This window comes from Oncorhynchus kisutch, linkage group LG13 (assembly GCF_002021735.2).
Source record: "Oncorhynchus kisutch isolate 150728-3 linkage group LG13, Okis_V2, whole genome shotgun sequence".
Classification (NCBI taxonomy): domain Eukaryota; kingdom Metazoa; phylum Chordata; class Actinopteri; order Salmoniformes; family Salmonidae; genus Oncorhynchus; species Oncorhynchus kisutch.
Window position 1 is genome coordinate 75,495,441 of NC_034186.2, and position 22,844 is coordinate 75,518,284.

Sequence of the window (22,844 nt, forward strand, 5' to 3'; positions counted from 1 at the left end):
AGTTTTGTGGTGAAAGGAACTGCCCTCAAAACATGTACATTAACCCAATCATGAGTTAGAGGTTCAACCCAAGCATGAGTTAGAGCTTCCTTGGCTAATAGTCTAATACATGAAACAATATATAATATGCAACATTAAATCTGTGGTTCCATAAGAATAGAATAAATAGCGCATTTCTATAAAATGTTTAACCTAGCTACACATTTTGAGCGCATTACACACATGAACACTTTCATGTTGTGGATCATTTATTCAATATGTTGAAATACATTACTTGCATTAAAAGTTCTTGCATTAGAACATTTATGTATCATATTTGAAGAGAATAATATGTTTATTCAGTTAGGCTCTATCACTTCAAGCCATACAATTATACACTGTGCAAAATAGGAGGTAGAAATTATAGCAACATTTTTAACACAGCTCAGTGCTTCTGTGTGTTTGAGTGTGTGTGTGTGGTTGTGTGTGTGTGGTTGTGTGTGTGTGTGTGTGTGTGTGCATATGTGTATCTGTGTGTTGTGTTTAAATCACTTACATACATAATCGTTTGTATATTCAAAACTTAAGTCTTCACAATATCGCCATTGAGTGTATAACTCTTGTCTGACTGGGTTGAGGTTAGCCAGCTTTCTATTCCAATCCAGACAGTATGTCTTCTAAGAATACTGCATGCTTTATGTCATCCAACCTCCAGTATCAGACTATAATATCCAGATTCTCATAGTTCCCAGGTCTTGGTGGAACTACCATCCTGAATATCTGATCCCCAACATCTATACAAACGTATCTGTACATTTATTGCAAGAATCTCTTTAGTGCTTTGGGAATCATACTGAGGTGTAATTGATCAGACATAACCGTTCAGCCAGAGCCAGACACATCACAGAGTTCATGGATGATAGTTAGTTAGAACCCAGTATATCTACGGCTCTGGGTTCAACAGCACAACATTGATCCATCCCCTTCACTATACATTAACACATTTCCAAAGGCTCAGAGCAACTAGGTTTTGGATGCAAGAGAGAGAGAGAAAGGGAGAAAAGTAAGAAGCATTGCCAAAACATGCAGCTAAAGTCATTCTTAGGGGGAGGTTAGTTATTTTGTAGGATTTGATACACAGGGAGTGAAATTGTAGTATTTGAACAAGGCTCCTGTTTCATTTGGAGTACATTATGGGGGGTTGTACCATAACATACAAATAAAATCGCTATGTCCAAGGTAATCTCAGAGACAGGAAATGCCGAGTTTGGGAGTATGATGTCTTAGACCGGTGTAATAAGAGTCAGTTTTGAGTTTGGGGTAGATGGTGTGTTATTTTTGAGTTTGGGGTAGATGGTGTGTTAGTTTTGAGTTTGGGGTAGTTGGTGTGTTAGTTTTGAGTTTGGGGTAGATGGTGTGTTAGTTTTGAGTTTGGGGTAGATGGTGTGTTAGTTTTGAGTTTGGGGTAGATGGTGTGTTAGTTTTGAGTTTGGGGTAGATGGTGTGTGAGTTTTGAGTTTGGGGTAGATGGTGGGTGAGATTTGAGTTTGGGGTAGATGGTGTGTGAGTTTTGAGTTTGAGGTAGATGGTGTGTTAGTTTTGAGTTTAGGTTAGGTTAGATGGCGTGTGAGTTTTGAGTTTGGGGTAGATGGTGTGTGCGTTTTGAGTTTGGGGTAGATGGTGTGTGAGTTTTGAGTTTGGGGTAGATGGTGTGTGCGTTTTGAGTTTGGGGTAGATGGTGTGTTAGTTTTGAGTTTGGGGTAGATGGTGTGTGCGTTTTTAGTTTGGGGTAGATGGTGTGTTAGTTTTGAGTTTGGGGTATATGGTGTGTGAGTTTTGAGTTTTGAGTTTGGGGTAGATGGTGTGTGAGTTTTGAGTCTGGGGTAGATGGTGTGTGAGTTTTGAGTTTGGGGTAGATGGTGTGTGAGTTTTGAGTCTGGGGTAGATGGTGTGTGCGTTTTGAGTTTGGGGTAGATGGTGTGTGCGTTTTGAGTTTGGGGTAGATGGTGTGTGAGTTTTGAGTCTGGGGTAGATGGTGTGTGAGTTTTGAGTTTGGGGTAGATGGTGTGTGAGTTTTGAGTTTTGAGTTTGGGGTAGATGTTGTGTGAGTTTTGAGTCTGGGGTAGATGGTGTGTGAGTTTTGAGTTTGGGGTAGATGGTGTGTGAGTTTTGAGTCTGGGGTAGATGGTGTGTGCGTTTTGAGTTTGGGGTAGATGGTGTGTGAGTTTTGAGTTTGGGGTAGATGGTGTGTGAGTTTTGAGTTTGGGGTAGATGGTGTGTGAGTTTTGAGTCTGGGGTATATGGTGTGTGAGTTTTGAGTTTGGGGTAAATGGTGTGTGAGTTTTGAGTCTGGGGTATATGGTGTGTGAGTTTTGAGTTTGGGGTAGATGGTGTGTGAGTTTTGAGTTTGGGGTAGATGGTGTGTGAGTTTTGAGTTTGAGGCACCTTTCTTCTGAAGCCAGATTGGAGATGGACTAGGTAAGGGGTGTTGAGGATTACATGTTGATTTTACCTCAAGAAAATGAACCACAAAAAAAAGACTAATAAAGATGTAAGTTTGTAAACATACGGCGACACTAGCAGGCCATTAAACTTTCACTGTCAGTGGGCAAAATGAGTGTACATTTTTCTGTACATTTTACAGTGTCATCAGGAGAAAAGGAAGGTTAACCATTTCACGAATGGAAGACAAAAAGGTGAATTTCGTGAACACTTAAAGTGAGTTTCGCTCCGGATGAAGAGCTGGACAAATGAACGTACATTTGAGTTTTGAAAAAGAGTGAGCAGTTTAATGAGTGTATGCGGTTCGTGTAAGAGTGATGTTCACAGCTCCAGAAAAGTGTTTACCTTAGACACAGATCTAGGATCAGCTTATGCTCCACTGATCCTAACCTTAACCATTAGGAGGAGAAACACTAAACTGACCATAGCTCAGAGTCTAGAGCAAACTTCATTATCCTACTCCTTCTCTCCATCCTCTCTAGTCTTGAAGTTAAAGAGAGATCCCAGAGAGTTGTGTTCAGTATGGCTAGGTGAAGGTTGAAGGTAGGAGGTTAGTTGAGAGGTCAAAGTTCAGGAAAGGAAGGCCAGGCGCAGAGGAGGGCTCCAAGGGGAAGGAGGAAGGGAAAGCGGTAGGATGCATGTTGAAAGTATTGGAACAAGGCTGTAGCAAAGGTCCAGTCGTTCCCTCCTCATAGTGCTGACTCCTTCCACCGCCCATCAGGATATGTCAGTAGCCTGTTCCTTCATCCTTCCTCTCCCCTGTCTAACTCATCCTACCATCCTCCACCTCTCCTCCTCCCTTTGTATCTCTTCTTCATTAGACCATACCATGCCTCCACTCTCCTCTGTGTGGGTACACTTTCTGCCTCCTCTCCTTTTCCTCCCCATCCCCTCCCATCTTTCCTCCCTCCTCCCCCTCTTACAGGGCTGACTCTGTGTACAGTGCACCTGATGACCCGTGGGGGGGGTTGGCCGTCAGTAATCGCCATAGCGACGCAGAGGAGGAGGAGCTTAAGTCACCGCAGCTGCGCAAGTGGATCCCCTCCGTCACAGGGGGTTGGTTGCTATGACGGCGGTTGTGGCGGCTGTCGCTATGGGAGTGGTGGTGACCACGGTGATGAGGGTGTGGCGGGTGGGATCCCTGGCTGGCCCCCCAGGAGTTACGTAACACCTTGAGACAGACAGACACTAGTGTGAGTGTGTGTGTATTTACTGTATGTGTCTATATGTGTCAGTGTGTGTTACCTGCTCTAAAGGGAGATGGCCTGTCCCGTTGCCCTCCACCCCGCCTCTCCTTTTCTGACCCTGTCCCGTGTTCCCAGAATGCTCTGCGGCGGACGCCAGGTTCCGTTTGGAGCGCTGCAGGAAGCGAGCCACCAACCCCCTCGTCACCTGACAGGAAGAAAAGGAGAGAGGATGAGAAATGAGGACCTGGCATAATCTTTCTACATACAATATGTTCATTTCTAGATATAAGTATCTTTGCAGAGTTTATGGCTGCTGTTATTAGTCTTTTTCAGCCATTACACACCTTGAGGTCCCCAAGAGAGCGGTTGCATTCTTTGGGCAGGTGCAATGGAGAGTTGGTGGGGCCTTTGGAGAGGGGCAAGTTGCGCCCCATGGTGGCTGCCTTCACACTGCCCTTCCTGGGGAGGAGGGCTGAGGGGGGCACCAGAGAGGAGCGGGGGTAGCAGGCATGCCTCGGAGGACGGACCTGGGGAAGACAGACATAAACTATAATCTGTAGTGTCTAACCCAAAGGTGGTCAATACTGCCTTCTCTAACCGCTAACCTTTAGATTCTCACCTGTGTCTGTAGAGGTCTGAGAGCCCTCCCTCACTCCTTTACTGCCCACTGAGCCATCACTGAAGTCAACTAGAGCAGAGAGGAAGGGAGAGAGCAGAGAGGGAGGGAGAGAGCAGAGAGGGAGGGAGATAGCAGAGAGGGAGGGAGAGAGCAGAGAGGGAGGGAGAGAGCAGAGAGGGAGGGAGAGTTGAGAAAGGGAGGAGGAAGGGAGAGAGAGAGAGAGAGGAAGGGAGAGAGGAGAGAGGGAGGGAGAGAGAGAGGAGATAGGGAGGGGAGAGAGGAAGGGAGAGAGAGGGAGGAAGGGAGAGAAGAGAGAGGGAGAGAAGAGAGAGGGAGGGAGAGTTGAGAAAGGGAGGAGGAGGGAGAGAGAGGAAGGGAGAGAGGAGAGAGGGAGGGGAGAGAGGAGAGAGGGAGGGAGAGAGAGAGAGGGAGGGAGGGAGAGAGGTCAGATGAAAGAGGGAGGGGAGAGAGGAGAAAGGGAGGGAGGGAGAGAGAGGGAGGGAAAAGAGGAGAGTGAGGAAGAAGAGAGAGGGAAGGGTCAGAGGAAAGAGAGAGGGAGGGAGGGGAGAGAGGAGAAAGGAAGGGAGAGAGGAGAGAGGGAGGGAGAGAGGGAGGGAGAGAGGGAGGGAGGGAGGGAAAAGAGGAGAGAGTAAGGGTGAGAGGGAGAGAGAGAGGGACAGAGAAAGGGAGGTATGATATAAATATGAAATGCAAACTATCACCATGTCTTTCTTGCATAGTGTATTCATAGCGTGTTCATAGTGTGTTCATAGTGTGAGTTGTAAATCACTAACACTGGATGTCTGTACATGTGTGTTGTGTGTGTGTACTAGAGGTCGACCGATTATGACTTCAACGCCGATGCCGATTATTGGAGGACAAAAAACGGATGCCGATTAATCGGCCGATTTGTAATTTTGTTGTTGTTGTAATAATGACAATTACAACAATACTGAATGAACACTTATTTTAACTTAATATAATATATCAATAAAATGTATTTAGCCTAAAATAAATAATGAAACATGTTCAATTTGGTTTAAATAATGCAAAAACAAAGTGTTGGAGAAGAAAGTAAGAAAGCTAACGTTTAAGTTCCTTGCTCAGATCATGAGAACATATGAAAGCTGGTGGTTCCTTTTAACATGAGTCTTCAATATTCCCAGGTAAGAAGTTTTAGGTTGTAGTTATTCTAGGAATTATAGGACTATTTCTCTCTATACCATTTGTATTTCATATACATTTGACTATTGGATGTTCTAATAGGTACTTTAGTATTGCCAGTGTAACAGTATAGCTTCCGTCCCTCTCCTCGCTCCTACTTGGGCTCAAACCAGGAACACAACGACAACAGCCACCCTCGAAGCAGCGTTACCCTTGCAGAGCAAGCGCGCACCCCTCTAACTAGCTAGCCATTTCACATCAGTTACACCAGCCTAATCTCGGGAGTTGATAGGCTTGAAGTCTTAAACAGCAGAGCTGCTGGCAAAACGCACGAAAGTGCTGTTTGAATGAATGCTTACGAGCCTGCTGGTGCCTACCATCGCTCAATCAGACTGCTCTATCAAATCATAGACTTAATTATAACATAATAACACACAGAAATGCAAGCCGTAAGTCATTAATATGGTCGAATCCGGAAACTATTATCTCAAAGACGTTTATTCTTTCAGTGAAATACGGAACAGTTCCGTATTTTATCTAACGGGTGGCATCCATAAGTCTAAATATTCCTGTTACATTGCACAATGTTATGTCATAATTACCTAAAACTCTGGCAAATTAGTTCGCCACGAGCCAGGCGGCCCAAACTGTTGCATATACCCTGACTCTGTGTGCAATGAGCGCAAGAGAAATGACACAATTTCACCTGGTTAATATTGCCTGCTAACCTGGATTTCTTTTTGCTAAATATGCAGGTTTAAAAATATATACTTCTATGTATTGATTTTAAGAAAGGCATTGGTGTTTATGGTTAGGTACACGTTGGAGCAACAACAGTCCTTTTTCGCGAATGTGCACTGCATCGATTATATGCAACGCAGGACACGCTAGATGAACTAGTAATATCATCAACCATGTGTAGATATAACTAGTGATTATGATTGATTAAGTTTAATGCTAGCTAGCAACTTACCTTGGCTTCTTACTGCATTCGCGGAACAGGTGGGCTCCTCGTGAGGCAGGTGGTTAGAGTGTTGGACTAGTTAACCCTAAGGTTGCAAGACTGAATCCCTGACCTGACAAGGTAAAAATCTTTCGTTCTGCCCCTGAACAAGGCAGTTAACCCACTGTTCCTAGACCGTCATTGAAAATAAGAATGTGTTGTTAACTGACTTGCCTAGTTAAATCAAAATGAAATAAAGGTGTAAAAAAAAAAATCTGATTGTTATGAAAACTTTAAATCGGCCCTAATTAATCGGTCGACCTCTAGTGTGTACCCACCTGTATCAGCAGAAGAGCTGAGGCCAGGCTCGCTGTGTGACCTCACTAGGGGCAGAAGCCCGTCACTATCCCCCCTCTCGCTCCTTCCGCCCTGACGACGCAAGTACAACGACTGTAGGGGGAGGGGTACGCCGTTGCCGTGACCACCCTGCTGATTGACAGCTGAGGATGAGGAAGTGGGAGGAGCTGCAGAGGCAGAGGCAGAACCGCGTCGTAAAGGGGTGCAAGGCCCGACTCGTTTCTCTAGGATAGAGGAGCGTTGGTGAGAGGTGGCGCCCCCTAGCAGCTCCAACTGGGAACAACTACTGGCCAACATAGCCTGTCGCCTCAACACTGGAGACCTGCAAAGAGGGGGGGGGGGGGGGGGGTTCTCTTTTGAGAAGGAGCTGTAAGAAAGTGGCTGTGAACTGTGTGTGTGATTGTCCTTGTATTTACCTGTATGTAGCTGTAGCAGTGCTAGATGAGGAGCAGGAGTTGGACCTCTCTCCTCTGTAGCATCGCCTGGCCCTGGGGCCCACCAGGGGACTCTCTACCAGGGGACTCTCCGGGGGTTGGGGAGGGGGGCCACGGAAGCTGACATACTCCCCTCCTTCTCCCCCGTCTCCCCCCTCCACTCCCCCGGTGCTCGCTCTCTCCCCCCTAGCCTTCACCCCCACGAGGCCGGAGTCCTCTGAAGGTGAGGAGTCGTCTGGGATGTCAATGATCTCTGACATCAACAGAGAACCACTGTCCATGGAGACTGGAGGGAGGGAGGGAGACGGTTCATTTACTTGTTTATATTAGGCTAAATTTATGAATTGGCAGTGTTGCCTGTTTACAGTTGAAGTCGGAAGTTTACATACACTTAGGTTGGAGTCATTAAAACAAGTTTTTCAACCTCTCCACAAATTTCTGGTTAACAAACTATAGTTTTGGCAAGTCAGTTAGGACATCTACTTTGTGCATGACACAAGTAATTTTTCCAACAATTGTTTACAGACATATTATTTCACTTATAATTCACTGTATCACAATTCCAGTGGGTCAGAAGATTACATACACTAAGTTGACTGTGCCTTTAAACAGCTTCGAAAATTCCAGAAAATGATGTCATGGCTTTAGAAGCTACTGATAGGCTATTGGAGGTGTACCTGTGGATGTATTTCAAGGCCTACCTTCAAATTCAGTGCTTCTTTGCTTGACATCATGGGAAAATCAAGAACTGTGAAAAACTGAGTTTAAATGTATTTGGCTAAGGTGTATGTAAACTTCTGACTTGAACTGTAGGTAAAGAACCAGAGTCAATGGGCCCTTCATGGAAACTCTCCTTTCAATACCAGACTGGTAAAAACATGAATAACAGAGCTGAAGTGAACAGAATGTAGCATGTGTGACTCTGACCCTCTCCGCTGAAGGCAGTGGATGTGGCCCTCTCTCCAGACAGCTCATTCCCATGGCTGTCAAACACCGTGGCCTAAAGACAACCACACAGCACATGTGTTTAATAGACACATACACCCGCATGCACACACAAACAAACACACACAGAGACAATTGTTCTGTATTCCTGCTTAGCACGTTCTCTCTCTCTCTCTCTCTCTCTCTCTCTCTTTCACACACACACACACACACACACACACACACACACACACACACACACACACACACACACACACACACACACACACACACACACACACACACACACACACACACACACACACACACACACACACACACACACACACACACACACACCAGCAAACATGTCCAGATTCCCCCACTGACCTGGCTAGCTGCTCTCTGTCCCATCACTAATTCGTAAGGAGGGGGACAGTCAGTGGGGTACAGAGGAACTGGACTCTCCATCGACCCGTTATAGGTGATACTGAGGACATATAGACACACAGACAAACAATGAAGACTGATTTTATTGCCTATTTACAAATGCTAGAGTGTGTGTTTAATAATAATACAATGCTCAAAAAAATAAAGGGAACACTTAAACAACACAATGTAACTCCAAGTCAATCACACTTCTGTGAAATCACACTGTCCACTGTCCACAACCCTGATTGACAATACATTTCACATGCTGTTGTGCAAATGGAATAGACAACAGGTGAGAATTATAGACAATTAGCAAGACACCCCCAATAAAGGAGTGGTTCTGCAGGTGGTGACCACAGACCACTTCTCAGTTCCTATGCTTCCTGGCTGATGTTTTGGTCACTTTTGAATGCTGTCGGTGCATTCACTCTAGTGGTAGCATGACACAGAGTCTACAACCCACACAAGTGGCTCAGGTAGTGCAGCTCATCCAGGATGGCACATCAATGCGAGCTGTGGCAAGAAGGTTTGCTGTGTCTGTCAGCGTAGTGTCCAGAGCATGGAGGCGCTACCAGGAGACAGGCCAGTACATCAGGAGACGTGGAGGAGGCCGTAGGAGGGCAACAACCCAGCAGCAGGACCGCTACCTCCGCCTTTGTGCAAGGAGGAGCAGGAGGAGCACTGCCAGAGCCCTGCAAAATGACCTCCAGCAGGCCACAAATGTGCATGTGTCTGCTCAAACGGTCAGAAACAGACTCCACGAGGGTGGTATGAGGGCCCGACGTCCACAGGTGGGGGTTGTGCTTACAGCCCAACACCGTGCAGGACGTTTGGCATTTGCCAGAGAACACCAAGATTGGCAAATTCGCCACTGGCGCCCTGTGCTCTTCACAGATGAAAGCAGGTTCACACTGAGCACATGTGACAGACGTGACAGAGTCTGGAGACGCCGTGGAGAACGTTCTGCTGCCTGCAACATCCTCCAGCATGACCGGTTTGGCGGTGGGTCAGTCATGGTGTGGGGTGGCATTTCTTTGGGGGGCCGCACAGCCCTCCATGTGCTCGCCAGAGGTAGCCTGACTGCCATTAGGTACCGAGATGAGATCCTCAGACCCCTTGTGAGACCATATGCTGGTGCGGTTGGCCCTGGATTCCTCCTAATGCAAGACAATGCTAGACCTCATGTGGCTGGAGTGTGTCAGCAGTTCCTGTAAGAGGAAGGCATTGATGCTATGGACTGGCCCACCCGTTCCCCAGACCTGAATCCAATTGAGCACATCTGGGACATCATGTCTCACTCCATCCACCAACGCCACGTTGCACCACAGACTGTCCAGGAGTTGGCGGATGCTTTAGTCCAGGTCTGGGAGGAGATCCCTCAGGAGACCATCCGCCACCTCATCAGGAGCATGCCCAGGCGTTGTAGGGAGGTCATACAGGCACGTGGAGGCCACACACACTACTGAGCCTCATTTAGACTTGTTTTAAGGACATTACATCAAAGTTGGATCAGCCTGTAGTGTGGTTTTCCACTTTAATTTTGAGTGTGACTCCAAATCCAGACCTCCATGGGTTGATACATTTGATTTCCATTGATAATTTTTGTGTGATTTTGTTGTCAGCACATTCAACTATGAAAAGAAAAAAGTATTTAATAAGAATATTTCATTCATTTAGATCTAGGATGTGTTATTTTAGTGTTCCCTTTATTTTTTTGAGCAGTGTATATATATTTGTCCTGTTGCACACAAGTGTTTACAGTTTTTTCCCCAATTGCTAACATGCATTGGTCAAAACTGAAGTCATATTGTCAAAACTCTTCACACAGTCAGTGACACAGAAATGTATTTGGACCAAACTGTGAATCATTTTTCATTGCTTTCATGTTGATACTGTAAGGTACCGTGAGGGTTCTAGTTCTCCCTCTCTCCAGTACTATACAGTATGAGTGATTATAGAACTAGAGCCCTCACAGTACTGTACAGTATGAGTGATTATACTATACATGTTGATGAGAACTAGAACCCTCACAGTACTGTACAGTATGAGTGTTATACTATACATGTTGATGAGAACTAGAACCCTCACAGTACTGTACAGTATGAGTGTTATACTAGACATGTTAATGAGAACTAGAACCCTCACAGTACTGTACAGTATGAGTGTTATATTATACATGTTTATGAGAACTAGAACCCTCACAGTACTGTACAGTAGGAGTGATTATACTAGACATGTTGATGAGAACTAGAACCCTCACAGTACTGTACAGTAGGAGTGATTATACTAGACATGTTGATGAGAACTAGAACCCTCACAGTACTGTACAGTATGAGTGTTATATTATACATGTTTATGAGAACTAGAACCCTCACAGTACTGTACAGTAGGAGTGATTATACTAGACATGTTGATGAGAACTAGAACCCTCACAGTACTGTACAGTAGGAGTGATTATACTAGACATGTTGATGATGGTTTTTTGTAATTATTATTGCAGCCCTTGAATTTCTGGAATTTGTTATTTCAACAGTAAATTACTATATGCAAAGATATAGAAAAAATTAAGGTTATTGAAGCAAATTGCTGCATTTCTGATTCCTTCTTGTTCCATATACTTTAGTACAGTCAATAAAGGGAAAAGGTGTTATTCTTATTCTATAATGAAATACTGATTTACGTGAAAATTCATTCAAACCTCAAAGAGAAGTTCCTCATTTATGTAATGCACCCTGTTAGTGATATTTAGGTCCGTGTGTTATGAGTGACAATGTACTGTATGCTTTCTGACTGAGAATTGTTGCCAGTGTTCTGGTCGAACAAGCTTATTTTGAGACATGTATGAAGTGTTTTGGTGGTTTGACTGAGTTTTGGAGGTGAGATTAAGTGTTTGGCCAAGATGCATGTTGGTAATGCAGACTGAGTGAAGAGTTTTGAAAAAATGGATTCAGTATTGACCAATGCTTTTTAGCAATTGAAGAAAAACTGTAACAAGTGGGGTGGGGTCACAGCTAGGATCACCATTGTCCAGCGGTCCTGGAGCAATATTTATCCCCCTGTCAGGTTCGGTATTCGATCCAGCAACCCCAACGCTCTAACCTGCAGGCTACCTGTGTGTGTGTTATTACCTCTGTGCGTCTGTCTCAGAGCTGCAGGTGTATTCAGGGGGGTAGTAGGGGGGCGGAGGGATGGGCGGGACAAACTCCTCAAAGTCCATGATGTTGGTCAGGAAGGCGTCCTGAGGAGTGGTGCATTCTGGGTTGACGGAGCGAGAGCGGTGCGGAGCGAGCTAGAGAGAAACAAACAGAGATAGAGGAGGGGAGAAATCATAAGGGATGGATAAAGAAAATATTGTCTGTGTGTGTGTGTGTGTGTGTGTGTGTGTGTGTGTGTGTGTGTGTGTGTGTGTGTGTGTGTGTGTGTGTGTGTGTGTGTGTGTGTGTGTGTGTGTGTGTGTGTGTGTGTGTGTGTGTGTGTGTGTGAAAGAGAGAGAGAGAGAGAGAGAGAGAGAGAGAGAGAGAGAGAGAGAGAGAGAGAGAGAGAGAGAGAGAGAGAGAGAGAGAGAACGTGCTAAGCAGGAATACAGTGTGTGGACTCACCAGGTGCACTAGGTCCAGGGAGAAGATGTGTATACTACAGGTGACAGTAGAGAGAGTACAGATGATGGTAGAGAGAATACTCAGACCACAAGCACTGAACAACAGGTCCTGGAACAGAGAAGAGGACACTCAGACCACAAGCACTGAACAACAGGTCCTGGAACAGAGGAGGGGAGATCAGCACATAACACACAGGTCCTGGAACAGTGGAGGGGAGATCAGCACGTAACACACAGGTCCTGGAACAGAGGAGGGGAGATCAGCACGTAACACACAGGTCCTGGAACAGAGGAGGGGAGATCAGCACGTAACACACAGGTCCTGGAACAGTGGAGGGGAGATCAGCACATAACACACAGGTCCTGGAACAGTGGAGGGGAGATCAGCACGTAACACACAGGTCCTGGAACAGAGGAGGGGAGATCAGCACGTAACACACAGGTCCTGGAACAGAGGAGGGGAGATCAGCATGTAACACACAGCCAGGGCAGTTAGGAGCAGTTTGGTTACTGATTGTAATCATTTATACATACTGCAGCATGCATCATGTGCCTTGGCAATTATATTATGCTCTGCTTACGTAATCTGCAAAAATTATTGTCGACATCAGGAAATGTAGCCCACATACTCTCAGAGAATATAGACGCCACACACTGCCATTAAACACACACACTGAGCTGTCATGAAACACACACACTGAGCTGTCATAAAACACACACACATACACACTGAGCTGTCATTAAACACACACACTGAGCTGTCATGAAACACACACACTGAGCTGTCATAAAACACACACACACACACACTGAGCTGTCATAAACACACACACACACTGAGCTGTCATTAAACACACACACACACTGAGCTGTCATTAAACACACACACACACACACACACACTGAGCTGTCATAAAACACACACTGAGCTGTCATAAAACACACACACACACTGAGCTGTCATAAAACACACACACACACACACTGAGCTGTCATTAAACACACACACACACTGAGCTGTCATAAAACACACACACACACACTGAGCTGTCATTAAACACACACACACACTGAGCTGTCATAAAACACACACACACACACACACACACACTGAGCTGTCATTAAACACACACACACACTGAGCTGTCATTAAACACACACACATACACACTGAGCTGTCATAAAACACACACACACACTGAGCTGTCATTAAACACACACACACACTGAGCTGTCATAAAACACACACACACACTGAGCTGTCATTAAACACACACACACACTGAGCTGTCATAAAACACACACACACACACACTGAGCTGTCATAAAACACACACACACACTGAGCTGTCATAAAACACACACACACATACACACTGAGCTGTCATAAAACACACACACACACTGAGCTGTCATTAAACACACACACACACTGAGCTGTCATTAAACACACACACACACACACTGAGCTGTCATAAAACACACACATTGAGCTGTCATAAAACACACACACACACACTGAGCTGTCATTAAACACACACACACACTGAGCTGTCATAAAACACACACACATACACACTGAGCTGTCATTAAACACACACACTGAGCTGTCATAAAACACACACACACACACTGAGCTGTCATAAAGCACACACACTGAGCTGTCATAAAACACACACACACACACACACTGAGCTGTCATTAAACACACACACACACACACACTGAGCTGTCATTAAACACACACACACACTGAGCTGTCATAAAACACACACACACACTGAGCTGTCATTAAACACACACACACACTGAGCTGTCATAAAACACACACACACACACACACACACACACACACACACACTGAGTTGTCATTAAACACACACACACACACACACACTGAGCTGTCATTAAACACACACACACACTGAGCTGTCATTAAACACACACACACACACACACACACACACACACACACACACACACACACACACACACACACACACACACTGAGCTGTCATTAAACACACACACACACTGAGCTGTCATAAAACACACACACACACTGAGCTGTCATTAAACACACACACACACTGAGCTGTCATAAAACACACACACACACACACACACTGAGCTGTCATTAAACACACACACACACTGAGCTGTCATAAAACACACACACACACCCTGAGCTGTCATAAAACACACACACACACTGAGCTGTCATAAAACACACACACATACACACTGAGCTGTCATAAAACACACACACACACTGAGCTGTCATTAAACACACACACACACTGAGCTGTCATTAAACACACACACACACTGAGCTGTCATTAAACACACACACACACTGAGCTGTCATAAAACACACACATTGAGCTGTCATAAAACACACACATTGAGCTGTCATAAAACACACACACACACTGAGCTGTCATTAAACACACACACACACTGAGCTGTCATAAAACACAAACACACACTGAGCTGTCATTAAACACACACACACACTGAGCTGTCATTAAACACACACACACACTGAGCTGTCATTAAACACACACACACACACACACTGAGCTGTCATAAAACACACACACACACTGAGCTGTCATAAAACAAACACACACACACACTGAGCTGTCATTAAACACACACACACACTGAGCTGTCATTAAACACACACACACTGAGCTGTCATTAAACACACACACACTGAGCTGTCATAAAACACACACACTGAGCTGTCATAAAACACACACACATACACACTGAGCTGTCATTAAACACACACACTGAGCTGTCATAAAACACACACACACACACTGAGCTGTCATAAAGCACACACACTGAGCTGTCATAAAACACACACACACACTGAGCTGTCATTAAACACACACACACACACACACACTGAGCTGTCATTAAACACACACACACACTGAGCTGTCATAAAACACACACACACACTGAGCTGTCATTAAACACACACACACACTGAGCTGTCATAAAACACACACACACACACACACACACACTGAGCTGTCATTAAACACACACACACACACACACTGAGCTGTCATTAAACACACACACACACTGAGCTGTCATTAAACACACACACACACACACACACACTGAGCTGTCATTAAACACACACACACACTGAGCTGTCATAAAACACACACACACACACTGAGCTGTCATAAAACACACACACACACACACACACTGAGCTGTCATAAAACACACACACATACACACTGAGCTGTCATAAAACACACACACATACACACTGAGCTGTCATAAAACACACACACACTGAGCTGTCATTAAACACACACACACACTGAGCTGTCATAAAACACACACACACACTGAGCTGTCATAAAACACACACACACACACACACACACACACACTGAGCTGTCATTAAACACACACACACACTGAGCTGTCATAAAACACACACACACACACACACCCTGAGCTGTCATAAAACACACACACACACTGAGCTGTCATAAAACACACACACATACACACTGAGCTGTCATAAAACACACACACACACTGAGCTGTCATTAAACACACACACACACTGAGCTGTCATTAAACACACACACACACACACTGAGCTGTCATAAAACACACACATTGAGCTGTCATAAAACACACACACACACTGAGCTGTCATTAAACACACACACACACTGAGCTGTCATAAAACACACACACACACTGAGCTGTCATTAAACACACACACACACTGAGCTGTCATTAAACACACACACACACACTGAGCTGTCATTAAACACACACACACACACACACACACTGAGCTGTCATAAAACACACACACACACTGAGCTGTCATAAAACAAACACACACACACACTGAGCTGTCATAAAACAAACACACACACACACTGAGCTGTCATTAAACACACACACACACTGAGCTGTCATAAAACACACACACACACTGAGCTGTCATTAAACACACACACACACTGAGCTGTCATAAAACACACACACACACACACACACACTGAGCTGTCATTAAACACACACACACACACACACACACTGAGCTGTCATTAAACACACACACACACTGAGCTGTCATTAAACACACACACACACACACACACACACACACTGAGCTGTCATTAAACACACACACACACTGAGCTGTCATAAAACACACACACATACACACTGAGCTGTCATAAAACACACACACATACACACTGAGCTGTCATAAAACACACACACACTGAGCTGTCATTAAACACACACACACACTGAGCTGTCATAAAACACACACACACACTGAGCTGTCATAAAACACACACACACACACACACACACACACTGAGCTGTCATTAAACACACACACACACTGAGCTGTCATAAAACACACACACACACACACACCCTGAGCTGTCATAAAACACACACACACACTGAGCTGTCATAAAACACACACACATACACACTGAGCTGTCATAAAACACACACACACACTGAGCTGTCATTAAACACACACACACACTGAGCTGTCATTAAACACACACACACACACACTGAGCTGTCATAAAACACACACATTGAGCTGTCATAAAACACACACACACACTGAGCTGTCATTAAACACACACACACACACTGAGCTGTCATAAAACACACACACACACTGAGCTGTCATTAAACACACACACACACTGAGCTGTCATTAAACACACACACACACACACACACACTGAGCTGTCATAAAACACACACACACACTGAGCTGTCATAAAACAAACACACACACACACTGAGCTGTCATAAAACAAACACACACACACACTGAGCTGTCATTAAACACACACACACACTGAGCTGTCATAAAACACACACACACTGAGCTGTCATAAAACACACACACACTGAGCTGTCATAAAACACACACACTGAGCTGTCATAAAACACACACACACTGAGCTGTCATTAAACACACACCTTGAGCTGATGTCTGACAGAGTGGCAGTCTGCATTTAGGTAGAGTACCAGGGTCTCCTCCTCGTTTATAGAGCAGGAGTGTGTTGGGGCGCAACACACACACAACCCATTCTCCACCTGAAAAACACACACAGAGAATTAACACACACACATCACCACCCCACCCCACCCCCCACCCACACACACACACATACTCTCCACAGGGCTGTGTGCGCCTCTCTGATTCAGATGGGTTGGGTTAAATGCGGAAGACACATTTTGGTTGAATGCATTCAGTGGTGCAACCCATTTCGCCTTTCCCTACATACCTGGCAGGTGAGGAGTGACTTGACCATCTGTGCGTTCTGACAGGAGAGCATGGATCCAGCCAGACTAAGGATGACACACACAGCAGACAGCAGCATGAAGAGGGACACCTGGAGAGGGAGACGTGGGGAGGACACGCAGGGGGTCAGAGAACTACACATGGGATGAGTAACCTTGCCTGTGACCTAAATACTTGTTCTCGCTGCCTATAGGCTGTAGCTCGGTGGGCTCGGTGTGCAGATGACCTGTGTTCCAATCAGGTAGCAGTTTGGTCAGTTACATACACACGCACAAACATACACACGCACAAACACACACACACACACACACCATTGACATATAAATAGACACTTGTGTACTACTCACCACCAGAGTGAGTGGTCTTCTCCATGAGATAAGTCCAACTAACCCTGATGCCACAACCTAAGAACAACACACAAATTACAGTAAGGAAAATACATTCATCAATTTTCACATCTAGAACACAATCAACCACAGCCAGGAAATATGTAATCATTTCAATATTCTGAAGAGGTTTCTTCTCCATGAATCCTTTCCTCCATCTGCACTCCATCTCCATCTGACAGAGACATTCTCCATATTACTTTCACCTATAAAACAGCCTTCTGTCTTTTCAGGGGTGAGTTTCACATTCAGATGTAGGATCTTCATTTGAGACAGTTTGGTGCAGTTTGGACAATAATCCTGCTGCAAAAGGAAATGTGAATTATAATTTGTGTATATTTTTGTAGGGGTTGATACATTTTCAGGGCAAATCAAGCCAGAAATGTCAAAGTGGAAAACACTCAAATAGACTACAGGTTTGCATTTCATGCTTAGCATGAAGTTTAGTTTAGTTTAGTTTATTAATTCGACCATTTAAAAAAAACAAGAACACATAAAACTTAAAAGCCATACATGCACATGAATAAAATCATCGAGGATAACACACAATAAAGTCTGGGACTTATTTCCATTGTGGTCCTCTTGAGACAAGATGGCTGGACAAGATGGCTAGACAAGATGGCTAGACAAGATGGCTAGACAAGATGGAACACAGTTAAACACTGAATGGCAGTGAAATAATGAAACTAAAACAAAGAAGAACATCTATCTCATCATTCCAGTTACATCATAGTTATTCATACATCATTCCAGTTACATCATAGTTATTCATATGGGCACAGAGGACATCAAACACATTTTACTTTACTTTTAAAGCTGCCCAGAGAGGATGTTGTTTTATAGGCAGAGGCAACTCATTCCATTCTGAGGCTCCAGTATACAAGACATTACCTTTCCCAGCATTACTCCTGAACCGGTATAAGCACACATCAGCAACATCTGGTCAGGTGCTGTGATTGTGTGCATCCCTAACATGAGGAAAGTAATCACTTAAATATCTGGGCGCAGGACCATAAATACTCCTATAAACCAAACCTAGTCTAATTTGGGACACCCTAGCCTCAAAAGTTTAGTTCCTGAAAGCAGCTCCTGCCTATGTGAGTAAGTGGACTCACCTTCAATACCACCCTGATCAGCTTATTCTGGGCTATCTGGAGCTTCCCCTTCATAAGTTTAGATAAGACTCCCAAACCAGGAAGTACTCGCATAGTCAAAATGGCATTGAATGAGGGCAGTAGCTAGCACTTTCATGGAGTCCTTATCAAGCAGCTTGGACTTTCTAGACAAAAACTTAGTTCTGGCATTAACCTTCCCTAGCACCTTATTGGCCATGCTCACACCTCCCAAGCTTCCATCAAGGATACATCCCAAGTTGCTAACAGAGGTTTTAGTAGTCAGCACCTCACCCCCTAACTCCACTCTGATTTCAGACAACCTACACAATTTAGGTCTGGATCCAAAAATAATTGCTTCAGTTTTCCCTAAGTGCAGAGATAGCTTATTATCTCCAAGCCATTTGCTAATGTTAGTAAGCTCTGTGCTAAGTATGCTCTCCAACATAGTTTTACTTTTGTGAGACACCAGTAGTGTAGAGTCATTCACATAAAGAAAAAGACAGCAAGAACAAGCATCTTTCATATCATTAATATACAATAAAAACAGCAGAGGCCCAAGCACGCTCCCCTGCGGAACGCCACAACTCATTGGTTTAGCTTGAGACAGTGAACCATTAACCTCTATTACTTGCTCCCTTCCTGATAAATAGGACTTTACCCAGCCTAGACGGATACTGCTTTAACCCCAGTGCCTCCAGTTTGGAGACTGTATCAAAGGCCTTAGGTCAAGCAGTACCATTCCACACAGATTTCCCTCATCAATATTTTCTGATGAAGTCAGTCAAGTAAAGTAGACATGAATCAGTGGAGTATGTTTTTCTAAAACCTGACTGAAAATCATACATTAGACCCTGTTTGTTAACATATTCAAACATTTGCTCATGTACAATTCTCCCCAGGATCTTTGATGTTACACTGAGGATAGATACAGGCCCAGGGTCAGACTTTATCCCCTTCTTATACAGAGGATAAATACAGGCCTATAATTCCCAGGATCAGACTTTATCCCCTTCTTATACAGAGGTATAACTTTAGCTTGTTTCATGTCCCTGGGAAAGGTGCCTTGTTCAAGAGAGAGATGAACAATATGCGTAATACAAGGGCCAATTTGCTCAGCAGAATCTATTAGAAACCTTGCAGGAATATTATCCAGGCCTGTGGCTTTGGAGCATTTAAGCTCTGCCAGCATACTGATTATTTTGGCTGTTTCTACCTTTGCAAAAGAAAAAGAGTTTGGCTGAACCCCTAACTCTACATAATACTTCTTGACTTGGTTGCTTCCATACAAACCAGAACTGGTGGGACGCTTGCTGGCAACAGAAGAAAACAAAGAGTTGAATTCATTGGAAACCTTTGCTTTTTCATATACCATCTCCCCTTTGATGTTCAGTCCAATACTGTTTAGTATGTTTTTGGTAGTACTACTACAGCCTAGTTCCTTAAATGATTTCCAAAGCTTTTTAGGGTCATTTTTGTTTTCAATTATTTTCTCAGCAAAGTAACCCCTCTTAGCTTCATCCATCCTGCTCTTAGCTTCATCCATCCTGCTCTTAGCTTCATCCATCCTGCTCTGTGCTTCATTCCTGTGACGTTTATATAGGACAAAATCATGCTGCTCTTGAGAGTTCTTACATTTCTTAAAGGCCTTATTCCTTGCTTGTGAAATAGTGATCAAATGAAGGTCACACATCTGTAAACCGTAAATCTATTTTTTTGAATTATGATCATGTTCCTCCATTGCATAATGGACTTATGATTATCCTGCTAAACATGATATTTAGGTCTCCAGGATAGTCCCTCCTTATCAGTGCAGATGAAGGAAAGGTAGTGATTCAGCCCATTTAGAGATGCTCCCACAGGATACTCACAAAGAAGCCGGCCCAGAAGGGGCAGGACTGTCGGACGCGGGCTGAGGATGTGAAGGCCATGCTGGTGAAGGAGAAGGCCAGGACCATGGCCCCCAGGCCCAGGTGGCACAGCCCCAGGTACAGCAGCAGTTTGGCCCCACCCTGACGGCCAGACATGCCCCGGCAGCTATCTGACCAGCCCCTAGACCCAGAGGCTGACACTACACTGCTGGAGTCTGACGGGGATGGCATGGCTGGTGTGTGTATGTGTGGAGAGTGGTGAGTCTGTGTATGTGTGCGTAGGCCTATATGCGGTGTGTGTGTGTGTGTGTGTGTGTGTGTGTGTGTGTGTGTGTGTGTGTGTGTGTGTGTGTGTGTGTGTGTGTGTGTGTGTGTGTGTGTATGTGTGTGTGTGAGTGTGAGTGTGTAAGAGAGATGGAGAGTTGGTTGCTTTGAAAAAAATCACCCCCTTTTCACTTTGGCCCTGCGTTGTCAATTGGCAGATGACAAAGCCCGTTGTGCAATAATCCCCAAGGTTCGATCCTGACACGCCACAGTGCAGTTTCCAAAAACTCTCAACTCAGAAGACTGGGCTATTTAGCATATGAAAACAGCAATAGCTGCTTAGCAGAGTGTATATGTCCTATTACATCTGCACCCCAGACAAACTTCAACAACATGTTCACGTGAGGAGAAAAATAAGAAAAAATATCTAGGGCTAATCCTTGAGAACCTGAATCATTTACGACACACAGCTCCGTTCCTCTGTTCTTTTCTCTCCATATCTCTACCTCCCAAGGCCCATAGCATTGCGGTGGGTGGAGCCCCGAAGCCGCAGTCCTGTAGCTGCACCCGTTATTAAGCACCAGATATCCCGTTGTTTCTACGGTAATGAGAAACGACGTGTATTGCGTAGGGCGGTGAGTGGGTCTGGATCTTGTCAAGGTGACGAGGAACAAGCATCGAAACAAGGCCCGAGTTGTCCTGTCCTCTCGAAGGTCCGACTACCGGACCTATCCGAAGGATGAGAGAGATAGCTCTTGATCAGATCTTAATCGGTCCGGTCGGCAAACCGTTCAGGTTAAGAAATTACTTAAATCCGTCGAAAGTAAACGTAAATAAATTATAGAAAGTCCATCCTCCTTGAGCCGTCGGCACGTTTGTGCTGTTTTCATTTGCTATGCCTCCTCTTTCCATCTTTCGACTCCGTGGGAGTTTTGCGGTGGACCACACAAACTCAACCCCCTCTGTCCTCTTCTCTCTTCCCTGCAGCAGTCACGCGGGCCTCCCGTTCTGCTCGTGTATATCCCGGACATCTACCTCACTGCACCGAATTATAAGTCACACACACACACACCTCAAGCGATCGGTTCCAGTTTCACACACATCTGTTTCCCAAGTCAAAGAGCCTTGCTGATGATCATTCTTCTCTTTCCCGTTCACCATCACCCCATCCCTCCATTATCTCTCCTTCACCATAGAGGCAAAAGAAAGGAATGCCTAGTGTTTGTAAACCGACACGTCGTCATGTGACGAAAAGGCACGCCAGACGCGCGTGGAGGATGCGGCAAAGCCTGCGTGTCCTGGTGCTGATGCTGCGCGGGAGGGGCGCCCACCTTCAAGGATTACTGCAGCCAGCCAATCAGATAGGATTTCACTGCACTGTGAGGCCTCCAGGAAGTTTGTAGTCCCAGGACTATAGGCAGTTGTAGTTCACTATTATACACGTCTCACACTATAGGACTGTCTGCATGTTACATTATGTTTCACTTTGGTTCCATCCTCATCTCTTATATAGGCCTATACATACCAGGGGGAAGAATGGTGAGGGCCTCAACAAGAACATTTATGTAAGCCATTAAAGGACACATTTTGCCCAGCTGGTATTGTCATAGTGTAAAAATGCAGCAATGCTCTTTAGGGGGGGCTGTTAGATTTATTCATGAAACTGGGAAGGTTTAGAGACTGGGAGACAATGCACTGATTCCTGTAAGCTGAGATACACTATTTTAGTGGGAG

General features: G+C 44.8%; 1 protein-coding gene across 2 annotated transcripts; it reads right to left on the reverse strand.

Annotated features, from left to right (window-relative positions):
- Nucleotides 1-235: 235 nt before the first annotated feature.
- Nucleotides 236-22,400, reverse strand: LOC109882333 (protein FAM189B). 2 transcript variants are annotated; one of them, XM_031787402.1, is made up of 14 exons: nt 20,847-22,400; nt 17,825-17,881; nt 17,461-17,568; nt 17,153-17,269; nt 12,141-12,248; nt 11,670-11,830; nt 8,500-8,599; nt 8,113-8,185; nt 7,168-7,471; nt 6,733-7,073; nt 4,288-4,356; nt 4,013-4,195; nt 3,727-3,873; nt 236-3,652 (listed from the first exon to the last, which is right to left on the reverse strand). In XM_031787402.1, the coding sequence occupies exons 1-14, from the start codon at nt 21,075-21,077 to the stop codon at nt 3,642-3,644; spliced, it is 2,010 nt and encodes a 669-aa protein (XP_031643262.1). In that variant the 5' UTR covers nt 21,078-22,400; the 3' UTR covers nt 236-3,641. The 2 variants fall into 2 exon arrangements, with proteins under 2 accessions (XP_031643262.1, XP_031643261.1); XM_031787401.1 differs by having other exon boundaries at nt 236-3,873; nt 20,847-21,161.
- Between the last annotated feature and the right edge of the window lie 444 nt (nt 22,401-22,844).